The sequence below is a fragment of the Euprymna scolopes genome, chromosome 19 (assembly GCF_053919585.1).
Source record: "Euprymna scolopes isolate OS-2025 chromosome 19, ASM5391958v1, whole genome shotgun sequence".
Lineage (NCBI taxonomy): Eukaryota > Metazoa > Mollusca > Cephalopoda > Sepiida > Sepiolidae > Euprymna > Euprymna scolopes.
The window spans coordinates 144987118-145000213 of record NC_136500.1 but is presented as its reverse complement, the minus strand read 5'-3'; the positions used below and the strand labels follow the sequence as shown (position 1 = coordinate 145000213).

Sequence of the window (13096 nt, the reverse complement as noted above, 5' to 3'; positions counted from 1 at the left end):
ATCCTTGCTAAAGAAGCTCAATGTAATTACAGAGCATACAATCAATGAATGACAAAAGTCTCGATTCCAAGATTCATGGGGTTGACCATCTTGCAATTCATTTCTTCAATTCAGTTGACACTTACAATTCTTGAAAGTATCTGTTTCGTAGCACAAAATCATTCACTTAATTATTATATCAACCAGTGAATCTATTTTGCCCTTAACTCCTCAGAAGAAATAGCAACAATCAGTCTATTAAAAGAAAAGAAAATGCCTATGGGCGTGATTAAAAATCCGAAAATTGGAAGAGAAGTTGCAAACACCTTTTATTTTCTCTTTTATTACGCCATTTTGAATTTTGACTTGAAAAATATGATATAATAATTAAATGAATGATTCCGCGCCACGAAACAGGTGCTGTGAAGAATTGTGCATGCCAACAATTGTAAGATGATCAACATCATGAAATTTGGAATATAGACTTTTGTCATTTATTTGCTATATGCTTTGTAATCCTCCTAAATCAAGAATTGGTACGAATGAAAGGTAAAATATAATAAAAAACATATTTCTACAGAAATATATATATATATATATATATATATATATATATATATATATATATATATATATATATATGCATATGTATATTTTATTTACAGAAAGTTTAGATGAGTCATCGTCACAGATGAGTACTGGCTGAAGAGAGCTTAATATCGGTATATAAAACGGTCCATAATTCTCAGGTTTGAAACCGACGGTACTGATGACTTATTTCATCTAAACTTTCTGTAAATAAAGCATAAATAATACGCTCTTATTTTCGGATTTTTCCTTATAATACAGCACTCTACTGGAATACTTATTTCTAAAAAATATACTTTGTTATATATATATATATATATATATATATATATATATATATATATATATATATATATATATATACAAATACTTATATTTTTTATTTTATTTAAATATTAATTATTAATTAATAATTACAATAGATGACTTACTTTTATGCATGTAGTAATTATTAATTAATAATTAATATTAAAATAACATTTAAAATGTGGGTGAAGAAAAATACTTATATTTTTTATTTTATTTAAATATTAATTATTAATTAATAATTACAATAGATGACTTACTTTTATGCATGTAGTAATTATTAATTAATAATTAATATTAAAATAACATTTAAAAAAATGGGTGAAGAAAAATACTTATATTTTTTATTTTATTTAAATATTAATTATTAATTAATAATTACAATAGATGACTTACTTTTATGCATGTAGTAATTATTAATTAATAATTAATATTAAAATAACATTTAAAATGTGGGTGAAGAAAAATGCAAACAAAGGGCAAATAACTCCTTTCTTATAATATAAACGCTCAGGGAGCGAAGTAAATAAGAAAGAAATTAATCGTTAATAAAAAAAATAAATAAAAATTCAACAATCTTACAAATACTTATCAATACACACACACACACACACATATATATGTGTGTGTGTGTATGTGTGTGTGTACGTGTCTATATTCTCTCTTTTTCCTATTATTTGAATATTTGTAATATTGAATGTCTCCATTGTGAAACTTTGATATCATTTCACATTTGACGCACATTCTTTATATTTCGTCACTTAATTGGCTTCTCCTCCAACACTTCACTCTTTCGCACTTTTATTTTCATCTGATTTCCTTCACACACAAATCTGCACTACCCTTTCGAATATTTTTTCTACTCATAATTTTTGGACACAGCAAAATGTATTTTCTGATTTACGACAAAAATATTATCTAGTTTTGCTCCACTATAATCATAAATTTTACACATGTCTTCGTCCACGTTCAACAATCTTCGTACAACCTTAAAGAAAAGGTTATGATATCATGTTTATAAACTTTATGATATTAGTCTTTATAAAGTTTATGATATTAGTCTTTTGGTTTACAGCTCAGTCTTTGTAAAACATAGAAAGTTTTCAAATCATTTCATTTGCTTGTATAAAGATGTAGGAATAAGTGTTAAGCAATTGCATTTATTTTGAACAAACGCGCATATACATACAGAATTAATTGCCATACGTATTTCATAATTTACAACCTAGCTCTACTCACGTATTGAGTACTATTGAAATAAATATTGAAAATCGTATCATATCCCATTTACATCTGTTTTTTAAAAGAAAAATTGTAATAGAAATCAGTATAGATTTGAGAGAGTCAAGAAGGCTGAAATAAATTCATTATATTGTTCGTAACAAATTTCTTATCCATAAAAAATCTGCGCTGCATTTTATACATTTGGCCCTCCAGTTGGAATTATATGATTTAACATATCTTTATTTCTAAATATAACTTCATATTGAACAATGATTTTTATTAGAATTGAACAAAAAACCAAATTTAACTTGATTATTTCCACAACCAACCAAAGCCTGAAAGCCGCAGACCGGAAGTCCTTTAGTTTTGATATATTTTATTGATGAGCCGAAAGCAAAACCTGAGTTTAGGACTTCCGATTTCTGTCTTGCAAAGTTTGTGCGAGCTTCAGTGTTGTTTAAGTGTGGAAATAATTATATATCATCATGCATCAAATAAAACTCAAATATATTTGTCACTTTTCCCATTTTTTTGATAAGGGGTTATAACTGATTGTTTTCGTCTTTTCAGTTATTTTCTTTCGAACTTGTCATTAAAACATACACCAATGTCACTAACTATATATATATATATATATATATATATATATATATATATATATATATATATATATATTGATAATGGGACGATTCCAATATTATTCCCGATTCCGATACAATTACCGATTCTGATTCTTTATAAATCTCTAAATATTTAACTATAGAGTTGTTATTTGTCCCGATTTCTGTAAAAAAAAAAAAAAAAAAAACACATGTTAAATGTGCAGATATTTCCGTGAACGTAAAAATACACTTGTGAGGGATGATCAATAGATTTTAGCTAAATTAGTTTTTTAAAATCAATAAATATTTATCATTTTATTATTATTTCTATTTATTATTTTATTATTATTTCTACCAGCAATGAGAGATTTTGGTTTAAACAAAATAAAATTAAAAAAAAAAAAAGACAATTAAAAGAATCGTTTTGGCATCGGAAAATAGGCAACAATTTTTTTCGATTCCAATAACGATTCCGATACCCCCAAATTTGTCGATTTTTCCGATTCTGATTAATCATCCCAACACTAATATATATATATATATATATATATATATATATATATATATATATATATATATATATATATATACTACATATATATATATTACTTACTTTAAATATAGTTTAATAAAATAGAAATAATCTGTGGGAACCGGGGGTGATGTAATAAAAGCTGATGATAACTATGGGATCAGCTAAACTGTTTTCAAATCCAAATTGAGTTTACCTGTGATACAGTCGGGAAAGCTATAAACCCCATTCCTCCTAAATACAAGTGAAACAGCAATGCCTTGCCGATTAATCGTTTCCAATAGGCTTTATATTTTTGCATAGAAACCCCAGAAAGGATTGATATGCCGTAAAACAGGAAACCCAAAATCAAGAAATAATTCCTTTATCATCCTAATTTCTTACAGAGTTCCCACCTGTAATTACAACTGCTGGTAAGTCCAACTAATGTCAATACACTGAGATGATTCCAAATTTGTAAAGTTTATTTTGCTTAAAAGCATTTTAACCTTTTGTTTAGAATTGAGATTTCGATAAAAGAATTAATTTCTAAGCTTTATTTCAATTTACATCTTTTTTTCATTATAAACTCATTTTTATTAAATATTTTCCATCTTAAAAACTCTGTAACATTTAACGTAGGGGAAAATTACAACCTTAATCTTGATAACGAATAACATTTTTAAAACGTACTTTTTTTTTTAAAAAGAAGATTCATGCTTTTTATATCTTTAAATATATAAAAAAAACTTACAACCCTTTCAGAATAGTGTTTATTAATACTGATTAATGAATAATTATATGATATTCTGGAAAATCACCGAAGTGATGATGGTATTATAATTTCACCCTCATTTTTTCCAGAATCTAAACCTGTAACTACAACTGCCGGTAAGTTTACGAAACTAAAATCATGTCTTGACAAAATATCAGTTCTGAACATGGCTTATGTGTGTAGTATATGTGTGTAGTATATATATGCATAGATTCAACCAAATTAAAAAAAAAAACGAACATATTTAATGTCTGTTTCTCTCTTTTTATATGTTGCTTGAAAACCAGTTCTTAGGGTAAATAAGGCTTGTCAGTCTAGAAAAAAGGGGACTGAGGCGATATTTCGTTTTGTGACAAACCTAAATCCCCTTATTTAGCTAAATTCACTTACACAAAAAAAACAAACGATCTGAACTAGTTTAACTGGTAGGGAGGCATCTAAAAAAAAATTCTGCTGCCTCCTCTGGCCATATATATATATATATATATATATACTAGCAATGGGTGCCAGACGTTACCCGGGTGTTTTGAGGTGTATGCTGAGCAAAAAAAAAAGAAAGGTCAATTTTTTAAACTTTGACCCCTATTATGACCCCTTAAAATTTATTGTTTAGGGCTCAAATAAAGTTATTAAGTTAGATCCATGTCCAAGAAACCTATATCTAAAATTTCACGTGTTTAGACCCAAAATTGTAGGAGGAGTTTGGTAGAGTTCTCAAAGGTCAAATTGTTGAACTTTGACCCCTTAATCGCCAAATTTCTGTCCGAAAACGAATCACATAGATTTTCCCAAATCTCAGTACCCTGTATATCAAATTTCGAATCTATAGGCTAAAAATTGGCAGTTATTGCGTAGGGAAATGTACACAGACACATACACACACAGACACTTTCACTTTTATATATATATAGATAGATAGATAGATATACAGGGTGCCCCCCCCCAAAAAAAAAACAAAAGCTGAATGAAGGCCATCTAGAACATATGCTGTAGAACGAGAAAAAAAGGCCAAAGACCCTAGTGTTTTGATGTGATGTTTTGAATATAATAAACTAGTTGTGACCAAAGTTTCATTTCATTCGGACAAAACACTAAGAAACGGGGTTTAATTAGAGTTTGGGCCCGTTTTTGGGGTCACCCTGTATATATGTATGTTGAATATGAAAACTAGTGGCTACACATATGCAAATATGTTTCAGTGACCACCCTGCTAGGGAAAATCACACTATCACGCCAAGGCCTAATTAGAGTTTGGGACCGTTTTGGGGGGTTACCCTGTATATATGTATATTGAATAATAAAAATCATAAAAATCATATCATCAGTCCAATAATATCTTGGCATGATAGTGTGATTTTCCCTAGCAGGGTGGTCACTGAAACATATTTGCATATGTGTAGCCACTAGTTTTCATATTCAACATATTCATATCGCTCTGTCTAAACATTGAGCACTCTTTGGTAGACACATTGTGTGTTTTTTTTGTTTTTGTTTAAAAACTAAACAATACTACAAATAATAAATATATATATATATATATATATATATATATATATATATATATATATATATAGAGAGAGAGAGAGAGAGAGAGAGATTGCCAGAGGCAGCAGAGTTATATATATATATATATATATATATATATATATATATATATATATATATATATATATGGTAAATGTTTTGAGAGTCCACTCTGGGGAAAAAGTCAGAACTAGAGCACCGTTTTAGATTGTATACAGCAAAGTTCACAAGAAAAATGTACATGAAAAATCATGTTTGCAAATGTTCAAATTGATAACATTATTGTTACAGTTAAAGCGTGAGTAGATTTTTAAGACACCTTATATGCATATAATATATATATGTGTGTGTGTGTGTGCGTACTATTTTAGTATAGTTCAACAATCTCATGAACATTTCAGTATTTATGTAACCTTATTCAATGAGAAATAGGGCCATATATTCATTTAGTATAGATATTTATTCATACAAACATATCTTGCATCTTTGTACATGATCGTTTCACGTAGGTGTGTATATATTTGTATACATTTTCTTAGTAAATATTTCAGCATATTTTTATGCAAAAGTTTATATATAAATGTATGTTTGTTTTGTTTATTTGTGTGTACATAAATGTGAATATATCTGTGTGCAGAAAATGCGCAATTACTTATGTATTTTAAAAATCATAATTATTTCCAGTATTTTTTTTTTACATCATAGATTCCATTTTTTTAAATTTACAGATCACATGGCGAAAATATGTTTACTTAAAGAAAAACTTAACCATATTTTTTACTGACTAAAAATACGTACATGTATTAATTTGATTTTTAAGAAATGAAATATTTTTAACTGTAAACTTAAAATTTTCCCATACCATCAAAATAATATATTTATTTTATCAATTTTTTAAAATTTGAGACTTTTTTCCAACTGATATAAATTTTCTATAACTTAATGTATAAAAACTAATTTGTTAGAATATAAAATAAAAGTATTTGATTCTTTGATATGAGACGGAAATGTTCAAAAATTTATGTTTTTAGCACCATTTATTCAATTCTGTCTTTCAACAATAATTTAAGCCAGAAATTACTTTCTAATCGGCAATTTAAATGCTTAAAAGCCTATATTCTTCCTGTACAATCATGTAATAATCAGCCTTAAGATTTTCAGTAACAAGTAAAATTCTTAATACGTACGTGTGTCATTTATACGTGTGTGGTGTTTATATGTGCGTTTTTATTCCCTTCACCATTGCTCCTTTCCGTTATCAGCGTTTTACTTTTAGTAATTACTTTAGAAATAAGTTTCTTTTCATGAAAAAAGAAGACGTTCGCTGGGAGTTTTTTAAATGGTTTTACTCGGAGAGAATTGATTTAAGAGAGAGAGAGAGAGAGAGAGAGATTAATGTAATCTTAGCTATATATATATAAAATCCAAGATGGCGTAATGGTAAAATATAAAGGTAACTGCAGCTTCTCTTCCAAAATTTCGGATTCTCACCATGTCGTATCACATTTTAATTCCTTTTGGTGGATTGAGTGTTGCTATTTCTTCTGATGAGTTAAGGGCAGAATAGATTCACTAATTGATATAATTATAAAGTGATTGATTTTGTGCTACGAAACAGATACTGTCAAGAACTGTAAGGATCAATTGATGTAAAGGAATAAAATATAAAAATTGTCAACATCATGTGTTTTGGAATATATATTTTTGTCATTTATTCTTTATATATATATATATATATATATATATATATATAATAAAAGTTACAATAAGTTTACTAAGGTAATCAAAATGGTAAACTTAAAATATATTATAAATATTAAAGAGTTAATATTTACAAGTAAAATAAACTCAGCCAGATGTAAAAAGCTCAATAAAACCGAGAAGGAAATAGAGCTTATAATATGAACAAATGATTAATAAAACATGTTAAAAAACATATTGAAAAAGAGTTAAAAACATATTTAATTTTAAAAAAGGAAGCACAAGATAAGTGGATAGTCCTTAATCCGCGGAGTTTCGAAGAAATACTCTCCTTCTCATCAGAGGGCAGGAATTAGCAAAATGCAGGATCGGATTTTGCATATAAAAGTATTTAATGAAACTACAAGTAAGTCAAAGATCTTACTTGATTAAAAAAGGGTGAGGAGAGTATTTCTTCGAAACTCCGCGGATTAAGGACTATCCACTTATCTTGTGCTTCCTTTTTTTAAAATTAAATATGTTTTTAACTCTTTTTCAAGATGTCTTTTAACATGTTTTATTAATCATTTGTTCATATATATACATATATATATATATATATATATATATATATATATATATATATATATATATAATGGCATATTTGTCTGATTTGTCACTTCTACATTTTGATGAAAAATAACGTATCATTTTAAAATTTGAAAGGAATTTGGAAACAAACTTTCAAATAGAAAATTATCAAGGTAACCATTTTAATTTATTGTTGATTGTTTTTTAAAAAATATAATAATGGATCATTCTAAATTTTTAAAGTAATTTGGAAACAAAGTGTCCAATAGAAAATTATTCCTGGCTTTCAAATGCTCATGTGTAAAAATAGAATAAACCTAGGAAGTTATTTACACCCAATAACTTAATAGAGATGGGAAGAACATTACCTTAATATAATTAGTTATTGTTTATTAACAATTTAGCTTGTTTAGTAATATAATGACCAGATGATGCCATAATAATTCATTAATTTTTCTCTCCGTGCCCAAACCAACAGAGTTTAGACCATTTTTGAAATAACTCTTTCCCTATTGACTGAGTTATGTTATTAATCTTGTGCAGTTCTAGGGGACCCATCCTCACAGGCTTTTCATTCTCTCTTTGGGAGAATGCTGACGAGGCTACCCAGTCACTTTTGTAGGTTAGAGTGTTACTCCTCTCGGGTGCTGGTTCTGTAATCCCGCTTTCCAACCCTTGTGTTACATCATCCGTTTTGTAAAAGAGGTAAATACCGATCATATTATGCTGTGGTAATTAAATTTAACCATGAAAACCCTATTTAAATACAAGTAAATTTTCAATGATAATTTTCATAATAATGTTTTGATATTTTCTTTGAAAATGTTTATGAATTTCTTTTATTCGGATTCATTTTGTGTTCCTAATCCAAAAGCAAAAAAAACAAAAACATGTTTTTTGAATGTGTTGCTGTCATATCAAAGAATTAATTATTTTGTAAAGATTTTGTTAAAATCCAAAACCAAATTTTAAAAAAATTCTAAATAATATCATTGATAAGTGTTGTTGTCGTGCTTGTCGAAAAAAAAAAAAATACCTAATCGTTTATGTCCTGTTCTCTAGGCGGCTGTCAATTGTCACCAAACTTTGACGTAATCATTCTTGTGGACACCTCAACCAGTGTTAAAAAGAAAAATGTCAAACATGTGATTACTTTCGTTAAGAAGCTGTTGTCTAAGGCCGAAATTGATCAGAGTGTAGTACGTGTTGGCATGGCTACTTTCAGCACAAACGTGCACATTCACTTCCATCTGAACAGCTATGAGACAAAAGCAGAAATTCTATCTGCCGCGGACAATATCACCTTTACTCACGGCGACACGAATACTGCCTCAGCATTATTCTCAGTACGGAAGCATATGCTTACGGCGGAAAATGGTGATCGACCTGAAGCCAAAAATATCATCATTATCATAACAGATGGTGTCTCAACTGTGAACACTTACAGGACAGTGGTTGAGGCCCAGCTAGCCCGTGAGTCTGGGGCACACATCTTTGCCGTCGGAGTTGGACTGGCAAAAACATCTGTACTAAAAAGTATCGCTTCTCATCCGCCAGATGACAACACATTCACAGTTGCCAAATTTGGTGACCTCGTTGACCTTGAAACTTTGACAGACAGGCTGTTTGAAAGATGTGGTGAGTTTGGGCACCTGGCCCTAACATTTGGATTGTGTCTGTCTTTGCGCAACACAACACCATTTTCGCACATGTCTGGTGAACTGGTCACACCAGGCAATGCACAACCACTAATATCTGTAGTGACTACTTTTTAGATGCTTAACCTACGTAGAAAAACAAAAAAAAAACATTCTAAAATTCAATAAATTATTAATACAATTTCGAAAATACTAAATTTCTTATGCACACAATTGCTAATGTATCACAGGTCCTGGCAAAGGTTTGTAATTAAACAGCAAAAAAAAAAAAAAACAGCATTTGTAATTGAATCAGTTAAAACAGGTTCGAATTAAATCAGAAAAAAACAAAGGGTTCATAATAGAACAAGAGGAAAAAATGGAATATACGTCATGAGTAAAACAAAAGCTTTCTGATTTAACCAAAAGAAAGTATTTCTAATTAGATTAGACAAAATAGAGAGATTGTAATTAGACCAAAAAGAAATAGTAAAAGTTTTCAGTTAGATCAGAAAAAACAAGGAGTTTTTAATAAGACCAGATAAAAGAAGGAGCTTTTAATTAGACCAAATAAAATTTTTTTTTTCTAATTAGATCAGAAAGAGAGTTTTTATTTAGACCAAAAAAATAGAGAAAGTTTTCAGTTAGATCAGACAAAACAAGGAGTTTTTTTAATAAGACCAGATAAAAGAAGGAGCTTTTAATTAGACCAAATAAAATAGATTTTTTTTAATTAGATCAGACAAAACAGGGTGTTTTGAATTAAACCAGACAAGGAGAGAATGTTTAATTAAGCCAGAAAAGCTCGTTTTGTCATTAAACACAGTAAATCTTAGGTATATAATAGAGAATCCCAAGTGGGGATATGTTGCTGTCCGTCTCTACTTCTTGTAGTTCAAGTTTAAAGATGTTTTCTGCTGGTTCTTTTCTTCTGGGCGGTAGTTGGAATGGCTACCTTGACTGGGTAGGTGAAATGGATTTGTAGCTGGAACATATCCTGAACGAAAGATAATGATCATTTGATCATACAATATACTTCATTAATCTTAACAGATTTGATTTACTTAACTAAGAGTTCTTTCTGAGTGGACCGTCACCACAAAGGGTTTAAAATTCTGTTTGTAGACGCACAATTAGTCGAACAAGGAACTGGGAGATTCAACAATACATATTCTTCACTCTGATTTTTTTACAAACTGAAATAAATCTTTCTTATGTCGCTTTATTAAATCAACCAATTAACTATTTATGTATGTGGCTATTGAGACCAGAATTATATTTTTGGTACTCTTGCACCATCTAGTGGTCGATAATAAAAGCGTGGCTTCAGTTTCTTTTATAGTTCTAGTTTAAATGTAGAAGACATGTCTTTATGTCAACTCTACAAAAGGACTCTTATTGGGAGGAATGTAATATTCTTCTTACATCAAGCAACACGCATGATAACTATTACTCTATAAAAAATGAGTAACAAAATCGTATGTGGTTTCAAAATCATAATACATCACTCATACCAATACCATATCTGCATTTTACTCCCAAATCATATTATGCCAAGTATTACGTGAATATTTTCATTATGTTTTCAATCTCTAGATATGTAACTTCTAGTGAAATTTGCGAGGTTTTAAATATTAAAAGAGGAATCTATTTAAATGATGTTTGGTTATTTGATGAATATTTACAAAATTGTTATCTTATTCAAGTTGTATGCATATCTAAACAGTGTCAGGAATATTCTTGGACAGTATAACAAGGAGATGTGTAAAGAACAGGAGACTTCGATAGTATGGCCACACTGAAAGAATGGATTAGAGTTCTTGGGTTAGTAGATGTAGAACAGTTAACATAGCAAGTAAAATGCTAAATAAAAAAAATATGGTAGGAAGTTATAAAAACAAACTTGAGAGAAAGACGGATAAATAAAGACCTAGCCAGAGATGGGTTAGTTTGGAAGTGAATTTCTAAAAAAAAAAAAATTATTTCAATTCAAGAGAATTACTGATGAAAACAGTGAATGTGCTACATGATAATTTGAAGTGTTTAAAACATTACAACCACCGTCTTCTATTCCAGCAATTAAAATATACAGTCTACAAATCTGCCCCCACTGAGCAGTATACCATTTTTCTATTAATAAAATAATAAAACATGTGTATGTGTATTTCTTGCACAAACGTAACTTTCATGCTTACATATTAAATTGTTTCTTTACTATTAGTGAAAAGTTTATTGAAATAAAGATGAATAGCCTAACATAAACGAAATTATAAAATCCCAGTTTAAAAATAATATAGCTACAAAATTAAATTCAAGAGAATGCATTTCGGTTTCTTGGTAAACAAATCAGTCATTTTAATAGCTTTTTTTAATAATTGATTAAAAAAATGAATTACTTTGTGACCTTTAAAAATTTGAATGAATTAGAAAAAAAAAATAAAACTGTCAACTAGAAAGTCATTTTACAAGTGTCAACAAATGCTTATACATTAAAAGAATGACAGTTTTGGGAGCCATTTACCTTCAATAAATTTATAAACAGAGATTAATACAACTTTATTTATAATTTCATTCCATACATAATTTACTGATCAAATAATATCATAATTAGGTCTAGGACAACAGCATATTCTTTTCATTGTTTTGACTCTTGATTGCGGATCTGTTGATATCGTATATGCTTTTACATAGTGATGTGGTTCTCGGTTGATTACGTGTGTCTGTGTCGGATATATACTAGAGAGTCAAAATAATGAAAAGAATATGCTGTTGTCACAGCCCTAATATCAATATATAAATTTAACATTTAAAATCTTAGTTAAAAAATATTGACAATTTGTTAAATATCACAAAACAAATAGTATATGGCATGTAAAAGAACACCTGAGAAAATTAATGTTTAAAAATTCCCAGGCAACGTCGAGTAAATACATTTAGTTATGTATAAAATTAAAGTAATAACTATAAAATGTCTGTCAATTAATAAACAAGTTGTTGACAAACTCTGAAATAATTATCTGAAAACAGCAAAACACAAGACTAAAGGTTTTTTTTTTAAATTTTGTATGATACTGAGTGTGAGTATTAAACTAATCGAATTTAAAGTACATAATAAGTTTGTGGTAGTATACATTTCAAAAACATAATGTTTGTGGTAGTATACATTTCAAAAACATAATGTTTGTGGTAGTATACATTTCAAATACATAATGTTTGTGGTAGTATACATTTCAAATACATAATGTTTGTGGTAGTATACATTTCAAATACATAATGTTTGTGGTAGTATACATTTCAAAAACATAATGTTTGTGGTAGTATACATTTCAAATACATAATGTTTGTGGTAGTATACATTTCAAATACATAATGTTTGTGGTAGTATACATTTCAAATACATAATGTTTGTGGTAGTATACATTTCAAATACATAATGTTTGTGGTAGTATACATTTCAAATACATTATATGTTTGTAGAAGTATACAGTTCAAATACATTATATGTTTATGGTAGTACAGATTTCAAATAAATAATATATTTGTAGTAGTACACATTTCAATACATAATACATTTGTGGTAATGCACATTTCAAAAACATAATATATATGTGATAGTACACATTCCAAATGCAAAATATGTTTGTGGTAATATATATTAAAAAAACGTATTTGTGGTAGT

The 13096-nt window shown here is 28.4% G+C and overlaps 2 protein-coding genes across 2 annotated transcripts in view; both read left to right on the top strand.

Moving 5' to 3' along the window:
* The window catches only part of LOC145240384 (uncharacterized), a 569837-nt gene that overhangs the window by 460701 nt on the left and 96040 nt on the right, over positions 1 to 13096 (top strand). The gene's annotated exons all lie outside the window — the stretch shown is intronic.
* On the top strand, positions 7851 to 9712 carry LOC145240033 (matrilin-1-like). Its single transcript, XM_080103621.1, has one exon. The coding sequence runs from the start codon at positions 8827 to 8829 to the stop codon at positions 9553 to 9555; it is 729 nt and encodes a 242-aa protein (XP_079959747.1). The 5' UTR covers positions 7851 to 8826; the 3' UTR covers positions 9556 to 9712.

What these genes read in the sequence shown, in the direction of transcription:
- LOC145240033 (XM_080103621.1), top strand. Translation starts at nt 8,827, where the DNA reads ATGTCCTGTTCTCTAGGCGGCTGTCAATTGTCACCAAACTTTGACGTA.